The sequence below is a fragment of the Channa argus genome, chromosome 22 (genome assembly GCF_033026475.1).
Source record: "Channa argus isolate prfri chromosome 22, Channa argus male v1.0, whole genome shotgun sequence".
Classification (NCBI taxonomy): domain Eukaryota; kingdom Metazoa; phylum Chordata; class Actinopteri; order Anabantiformes; family Channidae; genus Channa; species Channa argus.
This window is the reverse complement of record NC_090218.1, coordinates 11,837,494-11,860,457: the sequence shown is the minus strand read 5'-3', so window position 1 is coordinate 11,860,457 and position 22,964 is coordinate 11,837,494. Positions and strand designations below refer to the sequence as shown.

Sequence of the window (22,964 nt, the reverse complement as noted above, 5' to 3'; positions counted from 1 at the left end):
GTACTGGCAACCCGGAAACTACTCCACAACGTCACCTACCGTCCGGCGGTGTGTAGCGATTCTGTTAGGAAATAACAAACCACAAAAATACATCCAAATAGAAGAGAAGAACTTTTTTATTTGTTGTGAAACTACAAAACATATTGTTTGTTTTTTGTGCTGGTGAAATATTTACAACTCTGGTCGACAATACAGTGTCTGAGAATAAAATTCACAGCTTTTCGGGATTCTCGCGATAAAAAAGAAAAACAGGAAAAGCACACCCAAATCACAAAAGTGCAATAAATACATGCTGTATGTTTCTCATAGCCACTTCCATACAACTTACCAGGCTCGTCAACAGTTGTGATACAGAATTATAAAAAAAAAAATAATAAAACAAATCATATGAGGAAAAAATGCACTTAACCTTAAAAAAACTAAACAGAAACAACAGCATTGTTTTCTTCTCTGAATGATTTTGATTTCTTGCAGCAAAAACCGAAATCTCTTTATCCAGATGTTTCACATACAGAAAATAAGTTTTTGATTGAGAAGGTTAAACAACATTCGATCATAACACAGTTCAGTATGACTTTAACATTATTCTTCCTCAGACTACACAAAGCCCTAATCTTTACATCTACTTGCTCTATGATGGAGAGAAACAATAAATTGATAACATTTGAGGACAAACATTTTTCTACATTTCCAGCTTCCAGATGATGATGACCAGGTAAGGACACAACAAAAGAAAAAAAAAAAACCAAACAGGAGGCAACATCCTCTCACGTAACTACAAAGGCTTTTATTAATTTCACTGTTACTACTCCAGTGAAACCCTCAGCACAGCTGGACCCACACTGCAGAGCTGACAGCTCCCATCATGTCAATCTGAGATGTGTAGCTTTATGAATGAGAGTGAAATCTTAAACATTCATTCTGATACTTTCAGTTTGTATTTTTAAATGTTTGCTCTGTGGCAGCCTGACCTTAGTCTGAACAGTCGGATCTAAAGCAAAACACTTTTACATTGCTCCAGTGTGTCACGGCGGCTGACGTTTCAATAACTAAACTTTTTTTTAAATTGCACCTTTACTTGGAATGTTATTTCTAAGAGAGTAAACCTGAAAAAGTAAGAGTTGAGAGACTTGAACATAACCACAAGTTAAAAACCTTCATTAGGGCCCCAACAATAAACCACTTCCAGGTTCAAGCTCAGCTGGTGACTTTTACCGAAGACAAATGTGAGAGCGGAGTGGACTTTTTCAGGAAGTTTTTAGAATCAATCGATCGATCAAACAACCATCCCACCCAATCAAATTAACTAATATTCCAAAGTTTTCCCTGTCTATATGTAAAAAGACAGGAATTCAAACCGTTTGACACAGAGGTACACATACAGCATAAAGGACCATTATGCTACATGTGTAAACGGCTCAAAACCTTCCCCAGACCAGAGTAAAAACCTAAAGCAGAATCATGCCTAGCGTGGCCTCCTTAAAGTTCATCTTCTGAAAAATACCGACTGAGGTCATTAGTCTGCCATCTTTAACCGCAACCAGGTTGTCCTTCTTCATCTCTCTCTCATTTTTCTCTCTCAATTCTAATTGACAGGATGAGGACACCAGCTACATTTGAGAGCACCAGGTGACTCTGCAGTATATAGTGAATACACACTTTGGGCAGAGGGGAGTTTCCCATGAATCTACTTAAAAATAGCTACAGATACATAACTGTGGCGTTTACAGTGCCTCCCCACAAGCAGTTAAATCAGCTTCCAGAGAAGCTGAGAGAAGTGCTGCCTACAGGGAACAAACTAAAAGCGAATGGCTCCTGCAAAAAACGTAGAGAAGGAAGTAAAAACCGTCTGAGAAAGATCAAAGCAAACATGTTAGGACACTTTAGATAACTTCACACTAGAGGAGCAGTGTACTGATCAGCACTGCTACATTAAGCTGCGCATTAAAAATAAAACTAGTAGCTAGCTGATACGCCATATGTTGAATGAGGGGTTGGGGGTTTAATCTTTCGTACTGATCCAAAACTGTTCAGACTGATGTTACTGACCGATCAGAATCAAACATCTGCAGTGTGAGCGCAGTGTTTCAGTTCCAGTCGTGTTTCACCTTTGTTGTGTGGATGAAAGATCAGGAAGTGATATGCAAACAGATCCAGGTAGTGGAGACAGGAAATAGGAATAATAAGTTAAACGCAACCTCCTCTGTTGGTCTAAAACACACCAAAGAAACGTGAAAGATGCAGAAAAACGGTCGACTCTTAGAAGCTGCTGTTCTTTACAAGGCAAGAGAAACATCTGGAACAAAAGCCACAGCAGCTTTCGTAGGTTTTTCTCAGGCTACATTCTTGTTTACACCAGGAATGAAAAGATGATTTTATGAAGGGTTTGTGCCACAACGTACCCAAAGTCCAAGTTTAGCATGGTGACCCAGCAGGAAGCGACCGGTTAACCATGAGCTGCACAACGTCCACGTCTGTGAGCTTTTCTCCTTTTTTGCTACAAACCAGTGTGGAGTGATTTAAAATTGACCATAGGGGAAAAAGATTCTGAAACTTTCATTTTGTGTGTTCGATGTTTTAATTATTATTATTTAAATTTTTGCTGCAATATTAAGATTTTTTTTAAATGTTGTTTTCGCCCCTATTGTTTAAAGATAACTTTTTTCTGCTTTTATTAGTTTAGCTTTTTCTTCCTGCTTTCTTTAGTCCTTATGATTTTAACCAGTGCTACTGTGACATGTCACATGTCTTCTGGTGCATGTTCATCGTGCTGCTGGTTATGCATTTATTGTTGATTTCAGACCTTTCAATAATTAAATGCTTCTCTATACGTGATTTATAAAGAGGTATAAATACTTTTTGCTACTTAAATTCTCTGATGGCAAAGCAATAATTGGTTTATTTGGTTGCAGATAATTCTTTCTTTGAAGAAATTTTATTTTAAGGAAACAACTGTTCAAAATTAGCCGTGATTGAGACGGTGATTCTCAGTTTTTCCTGCTCATGTAGTTAAAACCGTTGTGTCTTTGGTGGATTTCTTCTTGCACAGCTGGTCAAAGGTGGTTTAAATGGTGACTTTAGAAAAACGTGCCAAACCTACTTTGATTCTAATCTCACACCTAAATCTAAGATTCCATATAGCTGCTTATAACGTGTCAACATAATGTCAAATGTTCAACACTTAGAGGTAGAATTTAGCTTTAAATGCTACTCAACTTCCAGCTGCTCACACAAAGACAAGCAGCTTCCCACGCCAGGCAACACACAAGAGATGTACCAGAGTCTAGGTCTGCTGCTGACTTCTATTTCAGGTTGCCTTGGAAACAAAGTTTGACGTCAGGACTTCATTTAGCTGAATGAAAATCGTGCCACAGGAGCCCGTTGACTGACATCTATACAGTGGTGTTGCTTAAGCTCACATCTAATTTCAGATCTAGAAAGAGTTTTGCCGTTTTGTAAATTTGAAATAATCTTGTCCGTGTGAACGTGTTTCTTAAATCTGCTACTAAAAAAAGTTCTTCCTCATTTATATACGGAGACTTTTGCATGGTCATGTTTGTACGTGATCAGATGCAATTATCAGAGAACACTTGTTAATGTATTCTGTAACTATTCATTTTGCTGGAAAGACCTGTTCAGTTTAAGTTTCCTTACATTTATTCTATGAATCAGAAAACCCTGTCCTCACCCCCTGGGTGCCAGTATTTGGCAAAGACATTCACATAATGTTATGTTATGTAAAGTAACATGAATATGAACACGTAATATTATGTCAGGGTATTTTAGAATTACTGCATTTTAATCAGTGTGGCTCTGTCATAAAAGTAATATCTGGCATACTACTGAAACCTTTAAAATATTTTTGTTTATCGTCAAGGCAAATGGAAACTACTTAATAAATCCTTAAAACGTTGTAAAGATAACATCACTCCTTTTTAACTTGTTTCCTATGATTCTAATTAGAGGGGTACATGTACATGTCATCTTCCTTCAGTAGATATTGAAATATTTCTCTGCTTCTAGCTGAAAAGGGCTCCAGATAACATCATCTTGAGGAGTTCTGGAAGAGCAGGTTGACCAAGACCTCATGACTACGACCACTGTGATGGCGTTACCAGAACTGGAAAACTGCTCCAGATGATGTCATCCTGAGGTGTCTTTAGCTAAACACCAAATGTGCTTAAAACCGTCACAATACTGAGAGGAGTTACAGAGTTTCCCCTTTCATATTTATTTAAACGGTTAATATAAAAACTGTGATTAATTAAGGGAAACGAGCAGGATCCAATCTGCTGGGGCACCATGCTAACATGACGCAGCATTACACTGATTCAGCTGCAGAGCAACCAGTTCTGAAAGACATAAGAATGATTCGGACGTGTACCCAAAAAATCCAGTTACAGAGTAGAAACAGGAAAAAAAAAAACATAACTAAGAAGGTACAGAGCAGTGCGAGTGTGTGTGTGCGTGCGTGTGTGTGTGTTGGGGGGGGGGGGGGGGTCACTTCCAGTCTATCAATTATACAATCAATAAGTTCACAGTCATCAAAAATATATTTGATTCTTACTTCCTATGTGTGTTTAAACAATCGAGTGCTTCATTCCAGCACAAGGAAAAGAGTTACCGTCTCTTACTTTAAAAAAAAACCCACATCAAGTTTCTTTTTTCCTCAAGTTTCTTAAAGTGCAGACTATCCAATCAACTACCTGAGTGTTGGTGCTGTTCCTACAACTTACAAAGAGTGTGACAGACAATAACCTTAGGTCTAAAATGAGAAACGTTTCAACTCGGGCTCCTGGAGCATCAGATCCAGTTCATTTAGTACAGTTTATTAAGCAAATCGCGTTATCGTATAGTGTGCTGTTTAATGAAAGACGCCAGAGCTGCTGCTGATGCTTATGTACAACCATGTGTGCTGTCGATACTGAACGAAGAAGTTTCAGAGGGATCAACCCACTCATTTCACATTAAATGAAACTTTCTGGTGGTGTTTTGGTTGGCGATTCTATACAAGTTATAATCCTTAAGACTTTAGCCCTGGTTCATCTGGCTATAAATGTCACATATGGAACACGAGGAGGGGGGCACTGTTTGAGCAGCTACTTTGTTACAGTTCAGCGGTTTTGTGTCTCTCCTCACCTTACGTTATAGTTCTTCCAGAATCTTTTGGGGTTTTTGCCAATGCACAAACACAGGTTTCCTGGATAATGTTGCAATACTGCCCCACACAGGCACAGAGCAGCAACTACAAGCAGCAATGGTAAGAAGAAATTAAGGAGTTAACGTTTCCAGGTTTGCTGCAACTGTGAAGCAGTAAATATATCTTATGATCTTTAAGGCTGATTATTTTAGCCAGAAAATTAAATTATTGTTATACAGTAAAAACATATAGAGACTGTACTGTACCTTTGGACAATATGCAGCGAATGGAAGAGAAAAAAAATAATTCCGGTCTGTAGTTATTGTGCTTTCACTTTTTAAGCCTGTTGAGGTTTTTTTTTTATAACTAATTGTTAAATTAAACCTCCTTGTTTTTCTGGGAATTGCACCATTTAAGAAGTGGCCTTTTAAAATATTCAGTTTCAAAAGTTCTGAACCTGTTCTACAAGACATCCTGTTGAAACGCAAACATGTAAATTGACTTTACTAGAGCATATCAGCCTAAAAGGGGCATAATCCCCCCCCTCCACCCCCCCACTGCACCGGCTCGACTCGACTCTACTTGCCTTTTTTCGTTTTCCATCTTTGGTCTTGCTGCATTCAAACTGGTATGAAACTAAAGGTGTTTCCTTGCTGTGACAATCAGACACATAATAAAAATGAGTAAACGTATTTGTTCGATATCACTGTTCCCATGTGTCACGTTAAAAACAATGTCACAGCAGTTTAATGCAGCATCGCTATGGCAACAACTTAAATTGAATGGGTACTATTTCTGCAGTTAAATCTGTACCAGGTGCCAAAAACAGGTCGAGCCAGTGGGCTGTGGTGGAAAAGCGCTATTTGAGCTTATATAATTTAAACTATTCTCTGCTCGAGTTCGACGTCTACCAGAAAAGTATAAACCAAATCCAAAATTGGAAACATCTTAATTTCGAAGGCTTTGTTGTCAAGATTGGGGGAAAAAAAAAAAAAAAAGAGTCACGGTAACTGAATTAATCCAAAACAAACCCAGAACTACTGAAAACTACAAACTGTAATCTGTAATCTACAACTCATCATTAGCAGAGATCGTTACAAAATCTAAAGTCTGAATAAAAAGGTTTCATACTGAGATACAGATCCCTTTTTTTTGACATTTGACTTTTAAATGTTACATGATGACTTTATGTTACATTGATGCTCCAACGTATATAGTATCACATCTGTCTGTGCCTCAAACAACTTGCTCACCTATATTATCTATGAAACAAAGGACTCGCATACAAAACACTGAATGGCCAAACTACATGTTGCAACCTAAAGTCTGCTCTTGTAAAATGTTGCCATAAATAGTACAAAAACAGGGTATATTATATTTAGAAAATCTTAAGGATTATAACCATGAGTGGGACAACCTTACATGTCTCCTTTTACTTAACTTCACCAAACTATTGGTTGGTTACGGACTGGGATGACTTTAACAGACGATCCACATGTAGTGTGTTTTTTTACTAGTGTCTGCAGAGGAACGTATGTAAATAAAAACGCAGTGCGCTTGTCTGCATATAAAGTTTCCAAAATGCTCAAGAACATTACATGAAGGTACAAATCAAATATCTTTTAGGAGTAAATATTTTAAGCATCTGATTAAGTAGCTTTTTTCTTCTAGTACCATTGTTTGATTTGATTTTGTGCTAACAATATACATATGTGCTGCTTTTTTTTCCTTTTTTGTCCAAAAGTGTAATTTTAGTAAAAAAAACTATGCACATGTACAGATGTGTGACTTTGTTCTGGAATGATTTTAAATACCTAGGAGCCTATAAACAGCCTGTTAGTAACAGAAAGTCGTGGAAGATGCAGAATGACATAATAAAAAACAAACAAAAAAGCTCAGCAGTGCTATAACTAATTTACAGACTATCCACATTAGAAATGCTGAGCTCTTCAAAAATGTTCTTCATGGTTTTCGATGATTTTTTTTTTTTTTTCAAGCTAAAAATATTATTATCTTTTAAATTATTCATAACACCACCAAGGATTTGCTTCATTTGTGTGGGTGCTGCAAGTTAAGACTCAGGGTGGAGGGTGGTTGGAGAGGGTGGGGGTGGGGTACTTTGAAATGTATATCTACACGTCGTCAGCTGGCAGGTCGGGGATGCTCGTCTTTGCTCGTGTGAAAAACGCCATCTTCTCTCTGAAATAACAGAAGGCACAGTCAGACCAGTCTGGAGCAGAGGACACAAAAAGCTAAAAGGGCAAAAAGTCAAAAAACAAAAACAGTGCTCAAAGTTTTCCAGACAAGTGAGATTAAGTTTTTGGTGGTTTTAGGTTTTCCCAGTTACATGAGGCAGCAGGTGTTGCAGAGACAACTGCACATTACACAAAGGTCAGGAAATGAACTAAAGTTTGCCACAATGCTCCTCTTGATGGCCCTGAGCTGATGTTTGTTCTACCTGAAGGTCTGGACCTCGGGGACTTCTTTGCGGCTCTGGCCCCTGATCTTGTGGACGTCCTTGGCTGCTGCCCTCATCATCTTCTCCACCCGTTTCTCCTGCAGCTGCTCTTGTTGAGTCTGAACAGGACAATGAGCAAAGACATTTGTTCACAGACAGTAAACTCTGTGCTTCTTCTGTTGCAGTTAAGAAAAAAAAAAAAAAACGTTTGTTAAAGAACTAATTCTAAGAAACCTTAGTTTGAGTGGACTGATTTGCTCTTGGATGTTCATTCACCTGTTTCTCAGCCTGCTTGAGGAGGAGACGGAAGCGTTCATCTTCTTGGACCCAGGCGGGCAGCTCTCTCTGGCCCTGCTGCCTTGCCTTCTCAAGTTGAGCCTTCAGCTCCCGTAGCACTCGCAGCTCCTGTGCCAGCCGGGCCTGCCGCGTCCGAGAGACCTGCAGGTCCAACTCCAGGTCCAGGGATGTCCGCAGCAGACCGTCCAGACCTTTCACCTGCACAGGAGGCTAAAGAGAAGATGGGGAAGGGCAGAGGTAGAACAAAAACTTTATGGCTGCCACAAAATATTATGATTAGTGATTAAATGTTTGGATGCAAAAATATCAGGAAACGGTGAAAAGTGGCCATCACAAGTTCCCAGAATCCACTGTAATGTCTGTAGTTGCCTTATTTGACCTAACAAACTTTCTAACCAAAATTTAAAGATATTTAATTTACGGTCATAGAAGAGCCCTAAAAATTGGAATGTTTTTATCGAATAAATATTGCAGTTTTGCAAATACTGTTACATTAACCAACAATTGTATAACAGACAACTACAGCATAACTGAAAGCCAACAAGCTACGACTTTAATAGAAGTAGTAATGTTTTCCAGATCGCAAAAGGGGCTTTACCTAAGTGTACAGTAAAACCCTGAGGTATTTTCAAATACATTCTTGCGTTTGTGTGGGTGGGTGAGAATTTCTGGACGTTGTTAAGCCCCAGGAGACCCCACTGAGGAAGATTTTGCTGTCTGTCTCTAAATTAATAGAAGCTGGCAAATGTCAGAGCTGCATTAAAGATTCAAACAGTTATTAAATATTAAGAATCACTTTACTGGGAGTCATTGGGAGGCTTTAAGACTCCAAAAATGCAAATAAGCTTTCTGCGCGTCTCACGAGAATGGAAAAAGACACACAGCTACTGATACATGCTTTTATAGCCTACACACTGGACTAGTGTTTGTCTCAACAGAATTAGATTTTAATCATAAGTCATTCAGACCTTGTTGGCCAGAGGGACCAAAGAAATGTGTTTCTTTTATTGATTTTAAATAATTTGTTTTTAAAGCATTTTCTGGTCTTGCACCAGTCGATGGTCTGACAGGGAAGGAAACAGAAGTTAAATTACAGATGCTTTACAACAACAACAACAACAACAACAACAACACCACATTTACACAATATATATTTAAAATATACAATAATAAAAATTGCCTCAAGCTATTTCAAGTCACAATGAACTTGAACCTTTTTCATGGTGCAACCAGTGTTTAGGAGCCACATCTCATTAAAGGAATGAAATCGAGTCACTTGTATAACTGGGTTCCCTTTGTCTATTTTTAGGACTTGTCTGCAAAATGTAATATGTTTAAGGTCAAATTTATGCAGAAGGAGAGAAATACAAAAATGGCTCCAACTTTTTAAGTGCTTTATACTAAGAAAAGGGCTAAAGAAAGTCATGTATAAAGTAGTATGAAGTAAAACAGGAAAGGAAAATATTAGGTAGTAGTCTCAAAATAAACTGCACTAGTATTTGTTACCATGAGTAAGAAAGTGAGCAGGAGACAAACAAATCGTTACCTTCTTCATGCGCATGCTGCGTCTCTCTGAAGCATTTCTTACAAACGGAGACTTCTTGGAGAGGGTGGAGCTGTCGCTGTCACTGCGGTTAATCTGAAAAGAAAAGAGAACAAGGGGATCGCTGGAGACAAACTGTCTGTTTTTCTCAGTCAGATGTGCTGATGATATGTTTTACTGTGGTATCTGTGAATTTCAATTACCCTGCAGATGTACTGGCTCTGAGGTCCAGGGGAGAAGGTCTTGGAGCGGATGATGGTGTTCCCTCTCATAAAAGGGTTCTGCTGGCGGACATCTGGGCGCCGCTCTTTGGGCCGAACAGAGCAGTGGTGGGATGATGGCAAGCCATCCATACTCGTTTCCTTGTTCACCTATAAGAAAAATATGATACAATTAAGAGAGAGGCAAAGAAACGTCACTACAAGCATTTTACTGTCTAAAATATGGACAAAATGTAAACGATAACCTTGTAAGAAATCTAAAAGTGAAAATGTTATCAACTAATCAAAAGACAGGAGAAAATACGGACAGTTTTAATGTTTCAAAGCTGCTTCAATTAACTTAAGATCTTACTGTCTTTGACTTCTGCACTAAGAACAATAATAAAACCAATATGAACTGAAATAACAATCACATAAGATCAATAAGGGCTTTGTAGCCATATAGTATACTGCATTTTCTGAGCTTTGTGGTTCCAGAGTACTGATCTCCAAACGTGAGAATTATTATTATCCATTGTAGCTGCTCGTTCATTTCATCCAGTTAAAAAGAAGGTCACTGAATCTTCTTTCTACCTTCTCTGCGATAGCTGCTGCTGGTGCCGCAGGTTTCGTCACCTTCTCTTCTTCTTCTGCTGCCCATTGGCTGCTCTCAGGATAGAAGTCTTCCTCGTACTCACGCTCCACACCATCTTCATCATCAAATATGTCGGCCTCTAGTGAGCCAGCATGCCTGACAATTAACAACAGTGACACAGAACAAGATCAACATACCGTTACGTCTCCCCTCTGATAATATTTTGGGTGCGATAAGCAAAGATTTCATTACTTTTTCTGAAAAAGTTCTTTATTCTATTTCTTTGGTCACTCACTATGTACAGTACTTAAAATTCCATCCAATACATTTGGTAAAAAGACCCATGGTTTATCCAATAAAAAACAGCTGAAGACATCAGCCCCTCTTTAGGCTGTTTGGAACAAACTTTATCTGAAATACAAGCAGCTTTATTCGAAGGCTGAATCTCAGGTAGCATCTGTCTGTGTATTCATGTGTTTATTACTGCACAGATGTTCACACGGTTACTGACTGTTCTTTTAGTCACATCCAGCTCACCTGGTACCCTCTGAACTAAACATATCACTAGAGTACTTGGACTGTACCAACTGATCACTCTCTGTTTCAGCTCAGACATTTTATTTTTCGTAGCCCAAATCAGAGGACATGTTTGTTTAGTGGACCTGCAGGCAGCTTTATCATCTCAAATGAACTGAAGCAGAAGAAAATACCTGTGTATGTTAATCAGGTTGTTTTCCCATAAGTGAGAATATTTTGTTTTATTGTCATTTGGATAAGTTAATTAGTAGAAACGGACATAAAGGTGCCGTTACCACGACTGCTTTAATGATATTCTCTAAGGCTGAATTATACTGACACCAACAAGACAACAACAAACAGCCAAAAACAGAGCCGAAGGGTGGAATCAGCAAAAACAATGGGATGAAGAAATACTCGCCACTCATCGACATCAGGACGTCCAACTCTGTCACTGTTAGGAACACGAGTCTGAAAGACAAAACACACACACACCATGACCAAACAAAACTGTTTTTCTTCTGTTCTTCTGTTCTTTTATTTAACCATCGTGTATTTTTTTAAACTGTGAAACCGCAACCAACCTCTTGCCTGAATCAAACAAATCAACAAGGTGAGGTGCACTTACATACAGCTCTAAGCTTAAGGCTCGTTGTACATTTTTCCCTTGTTTCTAAGCTGTATTTAATGCTGATTTTCCTTTCTACTCATCACTATGTCCTTCAAAGTATCAGCGCCCACTGGGTGACAGTGTCTCCCCCCTCTGTACCCTGTCAGTGCTGCCTGCTGCTCTGTTCTCTTTGTCCTTGTTGTTGATATCCGGCATGTAGGCATGGCTCAGCAGGTTGTACCACTTGGTGCATCTCTCCTCCGAACAGCTGATGTCAGCCAGGCTGATCTGGGCTCCCGCCTGAACGGAGGAGATGGGAGAAAGGGCCAAGATGGAGAAATATGTTAACAGAAAGGAGACAAAAATGTTTGGTCTCAATTTACAGCATCTCCTGAGAAGATGTTACCCCTCATCTCGACCCCTTTTTTTTGTCTCTGAAGTACTTTGTGCTGCTGCTAGGTTTTTTATTTTTATCTTTAGCATAGATTTCATACTAGAATGTGGATTAACAGCTTCTTCATACATCTTTTAAATGTTGATCCTGAGTTTCTTTACACCGATAGTGATCTCAGTACACAAGCACGAAAGCTGAAGGTAAAAATAGAGCTAATTTAAACAACTTTATGTACTGATACTAATACTTCAGCTTTTATTTGTTTTTGTTTTTTTTTAAAAAAGGAATCAACACCTGCAAAAATAACTAATGCTGTTATATAAATCTAGGTGGGTAAAAAGTACAACACCATCCTCTGGTTTGGTTGAGTGAATGTACGTAGTTCCCTGCTGATCTGCTATAAAGTAAAATAATGATTTAAAAAAAAAAAAAAAAAAAAAAGGCTTCAAAACTGCTTCAAAACGTATTATTATTGGGATCATTATATTTGGACATCATCTCTGACTATTAATGTAACTAAAAAAGGACTCAGACAGCATTATTGAGATTAAAATAAATCAATAAAAAACAACCGCTCCATGTTGATGCACACAGAAGAAACAACAAAACAAACAAACAAACAAACAAACCCTACTGACCAGACACTCTTCGTGGCCCGACTTGCTGGTGTTGCAGACATCCACCCTCAGGGTCTTCTGCCGCAGAACACTGTGGGATATCTGCATGCCGAACACCTCATTGACCTGTAAAATGTCCTGGGGCAGGGAGCCACGTGTTCGAAAGAGGCAGCGAGTGGCCTCCACACAGGGCAGCACGGCGACACGTACATGACTGTGGGACACACAGGTACAGGTGTCGCAGGTTGGTTACGCGACGTTTTAATTTAACTTCACTGAATGAATACTGACACCGTGGTAAAATGGTTCAGTATATAAACCAGATGATAGTACTTTGACTGATATCGTGACTGAACACTGGACATGACTCCTTATATTTCCCTGAGGTTTTTATTCCTTCTGAGGTTTTTATGCTACTGGTGATGAACAAAGCCATAGAAATATGGGTGTTACAAGTAAAACACAGCTGTTGTAGGAGATCAGTGTAAAGATCAGTTATAAACAGTAGAAAGAGGACATACATTTTCTGATCTGCTGCCAGACAGAGGACACTGCAGTTGGACAGCTGCATGATATAGACAGTGAAGTGTTGATCTCTGGACTCGTAGCGAAAGCCGAGCTGCACCTGAGAGCAGCCTGGTGCCATCCTCTCCTCATAGGAGCCCAGGAGGACATCTGCAGGAAGACCCGGCCTGGAGAAACCACACACATTTCTGAGTGTAATATCAAATAACCTGAAACTAACATACGACTTCAGATGTTTATTTTCACTGTGTACATATATATAGCGATGGCAGAAAAAGGTTTGCCACTCGGAAATTCTTTGTACCTGCGCTCCAACGGTTCGTACACTCCACTATCACCCGCTACAGACTCGTCAGACACTGCTGAGGTCACGCCAATCTTCTTTGGCCCTGCTCCAATCCCCCGAAGCTGAGGAGCTGAATCTAAATACAGGACCACAAAAACAAGGTAAACATACCAAATGTGTACATTAAAGTTAGGTTTTTTTGTGGGAGGGTCTCTTATTTTAAAGCACAAGTCTTATTAATACTGTTAATTTTACTGTCAACAAATCCCATCTGCATCTGCCAAACAAGTATTGCGTGTTCAAATTCAGATCTTATTCTTCTGTGATATAAAGCTCCACTGTTCTCCAAATGCTGCTAAACACACTGCTGGATGCTGCTAATGTCACTCTAGTTTATTTTGACCCAATCCTGCTGCCAGAAACACTCACTAAAACAGAACACGCGGTTAAATTCAATTCGGTTCAGTTCAATTCACCTTTATCTTTTTTTGTTATGAGCCAAGGGAGAAAAACAAGCTTGGTAAGTGGATTATTGAAGTACTCTGCAGGCTTTATGTTAGAGAGGAAGAGTACAAAAGGAGAATGAAGAGTTCAGAGAGAGGCTTGCTTTCACAGGAAACCAGGTCAGAAAAGTAAATGTTCTTTAACTACTGCCAGACACAGCAGGGAGACAAGATACATGAGAAATTAAACGGATTTCTTCAGTTGGGCATATTGGTAAAAGTGCAGTGAGAAGCATCAGGTCCCAGTCAGACGCTTCAGAAAATAAAATGCAGATACTGTTAATACTGGTAATATCAGCCCTGACCATTAGAGACAGAGAGTGAACAGGAAACCAGACACTGCATCCACCTTTCACCCATGGCTGCAACAAGAGCTGCACTCACATTCACCTGGAGCACGTTCAAAGCCAAACTTCATCCCCCCCCTTCACTACCAACGTTTTTAATGCTGCAACACATAATTGTTTTAATTATGGAAGAACAGCACTCACAACACAAAGTACAACACTTACTGATGTGCTCCAAACAGAAACTGTTCACGGCTGCTTTGACTACTTGTAATGTGTTGTTTGTCCAACCCAAAGCCTCAAAATGCTAAAATATTCATTTTCCTACGATAAACAGAAGACATCGTAACAATTTTAAATAGTAGAAGCAATCAAAGCTGTAAATTAACGTTGTTTTACCTCTGCTTTTTTTTACCCTGACAGTTTTGAACAACACTTATCTATAACAAGGACAGGTAATAAAAATGTCAAACGGCCCAGAGATAAGATTCCAACAGCAGTTCACACAGATCAAACACACACACACAAATGTGATCCAGCAGCTGTAAGCAAATACCTTCGTAGCCTTCACCTCCTCTCCCCACACTGCTCCCACCAGCAGTCAGGTTTCACACACACACACTTATTACATTTCTCCGTGCACACATTCCTCGTATCCTGCTTTCAAATGAAGTTGGAGTGTTTCCTGGGACGTCTAGTGTATCAGAGAGAAAGGTGTTGCATCACCAGCATTTCAGTTGCCTCCTGCTATTGCCTCCTCTCTTACTCCCTCTTATTGCCCTTTTATTTAATTGCAGATAATTCATCACGATTATCACTCTCATGTTATTAACTGGGACTATCATTTCACTCATTTCCCTGCAGCCCTCCTGGGTTATTATGCAAAAATAGTCTCACTGCTGAGATGTGACGTGATTGCTTTGAGGCTTAGAGACTGAAACTCTCTTGCAGGTTTAGTTTGCAGATAGTTTGGAAAATACTGCTGAGGCTGTGAGGCACATTTCACTCCAACACAGAGTGATTTTATAACTTACTTTTATAATTATAGGCTTTTTTTCAGGGTGCTGTTTTCAAAATCCCCATACAGACAGTAAAACCAATAAACTGTCAGTGAGCAACCTGGATTAGCTTGTTGTTCTGTGCGGTGAAGCTCCATTCTTTGCCAAAAAAAAGTATATGTGTTAATATTTTTGCTCATTTTCAACTACGTACCACATAGGACTGAAATACCCTTTTATGAAGATGCCACATAATTTCTCTTAACTCAACGACATTTCCACTGTAAAATCTATTGTGTTCGAACATCGTGAGTGTAGAAGATACAGAATAACATTTTCCTTTTTACCTTTAACCTCTTCTCCACGTTTCTGCTTTTCCTCTAGCCCACCTGGACCAGCGTGGTCCGCTTGCTGCTCCCCATGAGAGGCCAGGCTCAGCTCTAGCTCTGCCAGTCTACTGTGGAGCTCCAAATCCAGGCCTAATCCCCCAGACCCAGTCTGGCCGGTGAATGTCTCACCAGAGAGAAAGGTAGTTTCTGTGACCAGGGGTGAGCACGGTGGAGACAGTGAGGAAAGAGATGACCGAGGGGATAAAGAGCTCATAGAGCGAGGGGTTTCTGAAAGTTTGAGGGCCTGGACCCTAGACGACTCCACTCCACCACCTCCTCCTCCTGCAACTCCTATTTCTCCTAGCACTCCTATTGTCTTGCCTTCAGATCTCCCAGCATCGCTCCCAGCGGAGACTGTTACCACTTCATGTTCATGTATGGTGGTGATGGAGCTAGAAGGGCGATAGCCCCCCTGGCCACCGTCCTGCAGAAGGCTGTCCAGCTTGTTCTGGAAGTCCAAATCAGCCAGCTCAGGCTGGTCCAGGTAGATGTCGGTGAAGCTAAGCGAGGAGGTGGAGCCCATGCTGGACGTGGTGGCCAGCGAGCAACGGCTGGACGTCAGAGAGCCTCGACTGCTGCCGGACGAACAGGACAGGGTGCTCGCAGAGAGGCTGGACAGGAGAGGGGGGACAAAACAAAGAAGACTTTTTGTTCCCATTTGTTGTTTTCAAGATTTCAGAGTCTAAATCTCACACAGCAGCACAAAGCGCTGGGACCTCAGGAGAAGAATCATTTGGGTTTGTGAATTGAAGAGTGATAATAATTTGGAAAAAACATTAAAGTGGAACTAACCGCAATTGTTTGACTTTACAGTTATTAAAATAATAATTAACCTTTCCCTACAGTCAGTAAAGTTTAATAAATGTAACTACAATCAATATGCCTTAAAAATTATAATTTTTCAGGACTTCAACAATTCTAATAACCGACGACATTTGATGGATGGATTAACCAGTTGAAATTGACATCACTTGCACAAACCAAAACTCTCTCTCCTCTCTCTCTCTCTCTCTCTCGCTTATATAAAAATTCTCTAAAATTCTAAGATTTGTACTGAAAAGGTTTTTGTGCCATCGATGCAGGAACTGTAACCACTCAGAAAATACAGTGGTTTATTAACAACGATCGTTTTAAAAGCTGCAGCTTACAGCAGCTCTGCCATGAATTAAACTTGAAACTGTAAAAAGGGTGATAATCCTATTCTCTGTTTATTATTGAGGTCATAATGGATATAGTCATATTGGAGTTCATTACGAGAAGAGGTGGTTTTAATTTTTTGGCCCCCCAATTTAAAATCAATTTGAAATGAATGAGGTGGCCTTATAGTAGAGGTGTGCCTAATAAAGTGACCAATGAGTGTATATTTAAGCGCTCTGAAATATACGGTGTAAATGGTGTATTTGCTCGTAAGAAGGCAAAAAGAAGAAAGCTGCATGGTGCACAGAGCTGAAGGCCAAACCGCAGGCAGACTTTCATCTTCTTCACAGACTGATTCCTATTTCCTCTCACATTTTGCCCTCATCTGCACAACTCCATCATCTTTCCTTCCTGCTACCTCTTCTTTATTTTCAGTGGTTCAGTGGTTTGGATATCTATGACTCAAAATAGTATTTAACTCCTATGATCTTGAAAACTTGAAACACACTCCTGACTCTATAGAAACGCTCCTTTAATTAAAGAGTGAATCATTAGACGCATAATCATTGAGTTGCTTCATGTCCATCACACTAGGAGGACAGACAGGATAAACAAACTGTGAGACGGGAGACACACACGCAATTTGTAGGTTATAACCGCTGGAGTTAAGAACCAGGAAGGTGAAAGTTTAATGATTTTTTAGAGCGTAAAGTTCTTACAGCACACTTGCATCATCTCATCAAAACGTCACTTTTGTGTGTGTGCTGGGTTGAAAATTTTGATTTGCCAAGAGTTTGTGGCTAATATAGGAAGGATGAGGAGACCAGACTTTCATCTCCTGTAAATGTTTGGTCATTAAGAGTTTTAATATATATTAATCACACCAACGTTCTCTGCCTCTATCTGCACTTCAAAGATGCTGCTCTGAAGTGACTGCTTTGAATATAAAAACTCAATGAGCTTTAATCAGTAAATCATCTTCCATTCAACAGCTGTGTAGGAAATCAGCCAAACTACAAGAGTTTTGATCATACTGTTGAGTCTCTGGGGTGGTTTTGAGTCTGGGGTAGTTTTAAGTCTCTTTGATTGGGGTTTCAGTCTTTGTTGCGGCTTTGAACCCCCTTGGAGGTGGTTCTGTCTGTCTATCTCTTTTTTTGTGGCTCTAAGTCTCTTTGTTGGGTTTTTGTGTGGCTTCGTTGTGGTTTTGAGCAACAGAACTCAATCTCAGAAAGACGTATAAAAACCCACACTGAACATATAGAGCATATTCATAAACTGCCTGAAGATAACAGGTCTTCAAACTGGGAATTCTCATTTTTCTTTTTTTTCTACTCTTAAGGTCTAAAACGAGAACTTTTAAGTCTAAAAAGTTAAGTCTTTTTATGTACTTAAAACTTTCCATCTATACTAGATAGACAACATAAAGCACCATGTTGTCCACCACACTGCTGGAAATCAAAAACAATTCCTTAGATGAACAAACCTTTTAAGCTGAGTATGTAGGGATGAGGCCAGTCGAACCATCTCCTCCAGCTCCCTGACGAGCGTGTTCCTCTTGCAATGAAGCCGCAGCCTAAAATTTAAAATAAAAAATAAAAAATTGAAATTAGTTGAATGTTTTTTTCAAATCCTAAGTGAGTTTGGGAGATGTTTCGAGGCTGATTATGAGTTACCTTCAACTTCAGCAAGATAAAAGAAAGACACTGAACATTATCCTCCATCTTTGCTATGGCTGGAGGTGTGAGCAATTGAAACAAGTTAACAAATGTGATAAAAGCGTCCATTGTGAGACACTGCTTTGTGTACAGGTGACATCGCTGTCACCGGTTTGTGTGAGCTTTGTTTGGGGGAAACCAGTCCAATACAGCTGTTCATATCCAAAAAAAAGGGGAAGTCTTTGATCCAGTTACAAACAGCTTGTGTGTGTGCACACGCGTGTGTCAACCAGCTCCTTGTGGTTCTAGTGTGGTGAGTACAGTTGCATTGTAGAAAATATAGTTGGTTTCTTTAAAATAAGAAAAGAAGATGTTTGTATACTGCAGATATCAAACCTCACATGATCACGTCTACACAAACTTTTAAATGATACCTTGAACGTGAATAGAGGTTTTCCCTTAAGTGATACAACTTGGACGATGTCCAAATGCTACTCAATTCAGTTTGGTCGAGTCTCTCTAGATGGTCACATATCTCAGGTTTGCATCAATATAGCTAGAGAATCTAAAGTAAATTCAGAAAGACTAAGCTTGGATCTTGTGAAAGAGTTAGAGTTTAGGTGTACAAAATTCTATCACTGCAAAAGTTCATAGTCCCCTTGATAAATTACTTAAAATCAACTATCATTTTTGATGAAGGAGCATCCAAATAAAGGGTTGGAAACTTTTGCATCCAACTACATCTGTAGCTTACTTGCATACTTTGTATTTCTCATGAAAACACAGGAAAACACTAAAAGCTGCATCTGCATTGGCAAATACAGCCTTTAAACACCTAAGTATGAATTACAAGCTTGTTAGACTCAAAGCTCCTGATTCAAAATCCGTGAATTTTAACATATGCAGAAGCTGCAGACAATGAATGCAATTTATTGTGTCAAAGTGTGTGTGTTCGTGTGTGTAGGTAGCCTACAAGAGGTCTCTTTTGTGACCCGTCTCTGCAGCCTCTTAGGTTACAGAAACAGGAGACGAGACACAAAGGGAGACTGAGCTCAGGTAGAGTCTGACCTGAACACAGAACAACAAGAGTCCTGTCAGAGACGGGGGGAGGGAGGGAGGGGGAGAGGGGGAGAGGGGGAGAGAGAGAGAGAGAGAGAGAGAGAGAGAGAGAGAGAGAGAGAGAGAGAGAGAGAGAGAGAGAGAGAGAGAGAGAGAGAGAGAGAGAGAGAGAGAGAGAGAGAGAGAGAGAGAGAGAGAGAGAGATATGCAGGATCATGGTGGTTGTGGTTTTCTGCCTGGTGCAATTTTGGAAAGCAGAAAGGAGACTTAGGAGAGCAAGCACAGAAGGAGCATAGGGTAGAGCTGGAAAATGTCTCTTTTACATCCAAATGCCAATTTGAAAAAGTCAAATTAAAATATCACAACAGCTGTTGAATTGTAACTCAAATAATTGACGAAGCCTTGACAATCAGCACAGGGAAACTCTGAGGATGTGGCTGTGAGCTCCAAAATTTACTTTTTAAACAAAAATATATGCTCCAACAATTAATACGGAGAAATGTTCTCACTGTAAGCACTAGCAGAGCCGAGATCTTCTAATGATCCAAGGATTCCAATTATTTCTGCTTTTTTCGGGAAGCTGTAGAAAAATTCTCATTTATTGTAATAATTACTACATTTTGAAGCATTGCTTGGTGATATGCTATTCACTAACCAGCCATTCGGTGCTCGTCTCCTGCACAACTTTCTTCTTACTGTTATCCTGTCTTGTATATTGTGCTAATAAAGTGAAGTCAAGGACAAGTCCCAACAGTTTTGACTAATTTAATGTCTAATTAGTGATCTATGAATGAATTATTGTATATGGTTCAGTTGTTTCGGTTTTAACAATATCTATACAGACATTGAACCAACAGGGAATTGTCTCTACTCATGTTTTATGTCTGAAAACCTGCAACCTGGATTAGTTTATTCTGTGCTGTAGACACTGTTGTCATTCAAAAATCATCTGGAAGAATTTTTTAAAATGTTCTCTGAATCACTATAACTTTGTACAGCAATCAACTGTGCACCTACATGATCCCGGATAGAATTGGGCCAACACTTAGCATTGGGTGGAATATTTTAGTTATGGAAGTGTCATGAAATGAAGAAATGTTTCACCCAGTCCTGTGGCGTCCAGCTAATTTGGTTGCAATGCACAGTCGAAGCTGACCAAGGTAGCAGACAGACTGACTGACACTAAACAGGAGTCATTTCTAGCTGGTTTTATTGTCTGAAAGAGGATAGTTTAAAAATGTCATTCATTAAAAAAAAAGTTACTAAAATGGTTCTTTAATAAAGGTTTATTCCAGCATTCCAGGCTCCCACTTACCTCTCAGTCAGTGCCTTGCTCTGGTTGTCTCTGGCTGCCTGCAGGTCTCTTTCCAGACGCTTTTTTTCGGACTCCAGCTTCTCTGCATCATTGGGCTCCAGACGATGCCGCGGGCTGACGTACTGAAGCTCTTTGAGCAGCTCCTCCTTCTCATTGATGAGTATGAGCCGGTCTCGCTCAGGGTCCAGCAACCCCGGCCATGCCTCGCTGTCCAGTTTGGCGATCTGCACCTCGATGGTGGCGATTCTGGGGAGAGTAAAGACAAAGGAAGACAAAGGGGAGAAACTGAACTCACTGAACCATAATTAAATGTATTGCACCGATTGTTAGAAATTATGAAAAGTCTGTAAATGAAGAAATGAGAAAAACTTAATCCCCACACATAAATAACCCTATGCAAGATATCTGCCCTTAAAGCAGCATGATCCTTTATGGCCTGCGACAGAACACACAAGACTAAACAACAGCTAATGAAAAATAGACATTCTAAAAGACATACGTAATGTTAATAGTAAAATGCATGACAGTTACTCCATAGAGACGAGCACACACACACACACACACACACACACACACACACACACACGCGCACGCACACACTCTCAGACAAAGTCACGCCTACCTTCTCTTTGCTTCCGCGTACTTCAGACTCAGACGAACCTTCTCTGCCAGTTTGTTGTTGCTGGTCATGAACTAATGTCAAAAACAAAACATCACTTCATTGATATATCATGACAAGTTTTTGGAAGATATTTTTCATTCTAAGAATGTAAATAGCATATGTTGCAACTGTTATGTTCATTCATAAGTTTCATATTCATAACTTAACTATGATGACTAAGAGAAAACTGTAAAATGAAATAACCTTTGGCTGTGGATATATATTTTTGACTATTTGTGCTTAGATATACATGAAACAACTGATTAATCTTGAAATTAACTGACAAATAAAACAACAATCATAATTTTAGCCACCCTAAGTAATAACTCAAAGTAGATACTACTAAAGTTTATACTTTTAGTGAGGGCACCAATACTAAATCAGATATTAAGACATTTTCCTTTAGACTTTTAATTGTGTGATAATTTTGTCTTAAAACAAACAATGATTTAAAAAGTTTTTTCCAAGCAAATTTATTGCAAAATTGCCAAAATTATAATTATAAAAAAACTAAAAACCATATATTGCAAACATCCAAACTTTGATAGCTTTAAAATCACTGCTTTATACTTTAAGGTTAACATTAAGGTTTGACACCAAGTTAGGGTTTTGCAAGGTCAGCAAGGGGTTTATCTTTATCTGCTGATTCTGTTCCAAAGATAAATAAAGGACACAGCAGCCAATCCTGTTTTTATCTGTTTGATTGGAGCGGCCTTTGCTAACGCTGTCTGTGGGGCTCACCTCAGCAGGGACGTCAGTCTGGGAGCCAGTATCGGAGTACAGCCGAGGGATGGACAGCTCAGAGTTGGCGAGCGAAGGGGTGCTGCCCCACAGCTCCTGCTGGGAGCCCGAGTCCAGCTGAAAACCATCCTTCAACACCGCCAGTTTCTGAACAAACAAAACACGAGGACACAAATCACAACATAAATGACCTGGGACACTTCAGTATAACAGGACAATAACAGGGACACTTCAGCAGTAACAAACATACAACAGCTTTCGGCTTGTCCCTTCAGCCCTTCCTGCCGCAACCCACCCATTTTTATCCGAGCTCGGCACCAGCACACCATGGTCGACCTTGGTGGCTGGATGGGGCCACACCTGGTGGGGTGGGATTTGAGACAAATCTACTTCGGGCAGGTGAATACATGGGTTCGTAAAACAACAGGCTATTAGTTGTTACTGTAGGTCGACTGTCGGCTCGTCATCATTAACAACACAATCAACAGATGGAGTAGTGGCTGTGAAACAACTCACGGAGACTTTTCAGAGTAATTGCTACATTCATTGTGAACACAAACATACATGTCAAGTGTCCACTGTAAATAAGTGCCCATAATTATGCCCAGATATAAAAAAGATATGACCTACCACTGCACAACGTGACTAAAAACCATCAGGTTTTTACATTTTCCTTGTCACACAGTCCAGTTTTATTTCTCTGTGCATCAATGATGGAGCTAGAAACAGGAACTGCAATAACCTAATTCGGCTAATTTAAAATACAAGTTACAAAAAATGCTGTTCCCTGCAGCCAAATCACTGAAGTGATGCCAACATAAGACTTTGTCCTTATCCTGAGTGTCTCACTTTGTCAGGCTGAAAATTTCTGCTACAGAGAATCATCATCTGCAATCAATGATGGTGGCCTTTGAATTCTGACCTTTTACTTCATGAAAGAAGTGTAGTGTGCGTAGGACTAAGAGGACCTTTAAAGTGATGACACGAAAGAGAAAACCTCCTGCACGTTGTGCGTTACAGTATTGCAGTAGCAGACGA

The 22,964-nt window shown here is 39.7% G+C and overlaps 1 protein-coding gene across 1 annotated transcript in view; it reads right to left on the bottom strand.

Annotated features, from left to right (window-relative positions):
* Positions 1-98: 98 nt before the first annotated feature.
* Positions 99-22,964, bottom strand: part of wwc1 (WW and C2 domain containing 1) — a 47,729-nt gene continuing 24,863 nt past the window's right edge. Inside the window, exons 7-22 of the mRNA XM_067491688.1 lie at positions 21,927-22,073; positions 21,147-21,217; positions 20,525-20,770; positions 17,979-18,068; positions 15,317-15,969; positions 13,200-13,317; positions 12,892-13,062; positions 12,392-12,584; positions 11,519-11,659; positions 11,171-11,220; positions 10,233-10,389; positions 9,642-9,809; positions 9,442-9,534; positions 7,875-8,105; positions 7,599-7,717; positions 99-7,339 (exon numbers count right to left, since the gene is read on the bottom strand). Of these exons, the coding sequence (XP_067347789.1) occupies positions 7,273-7,339; positions 7,599-7,717; positions 7,875-8,105; positions 9,442-9,534; positions 9,642-9,809; positions 10,233-10,389; positions 11,171-11,220; positions 11,519-11,659; positions 12,392-12,584; positions 12,892-13,062; positions 13,200-13,317; positions 15,317-15,969; positions 17,979-18,068; positions 20,525-20,770; positions 21,147-21,217; positions 21,927-22,073 (2,715 nt within the window). The 3' untranslated portion in view covers positions 99-7,272. The remainder of the gene's footprint in view (positions 7,340-7,598; positions 7,718-7,874; positions 8,106-9,441; positions 9,535-9,641; positions 9,810-10,232; positions 10,390-11,170; positions 11,221-11,518; positions 11,660-12,391; positions 12,585-12,891; positions 13,063-13,199; positions 13,318-15,316; positions 15,970-17,978; positions 18,069-20,524; positions 20,771-21,146; positions 21,218-21,926; positions 22,074-22,964) is intronic.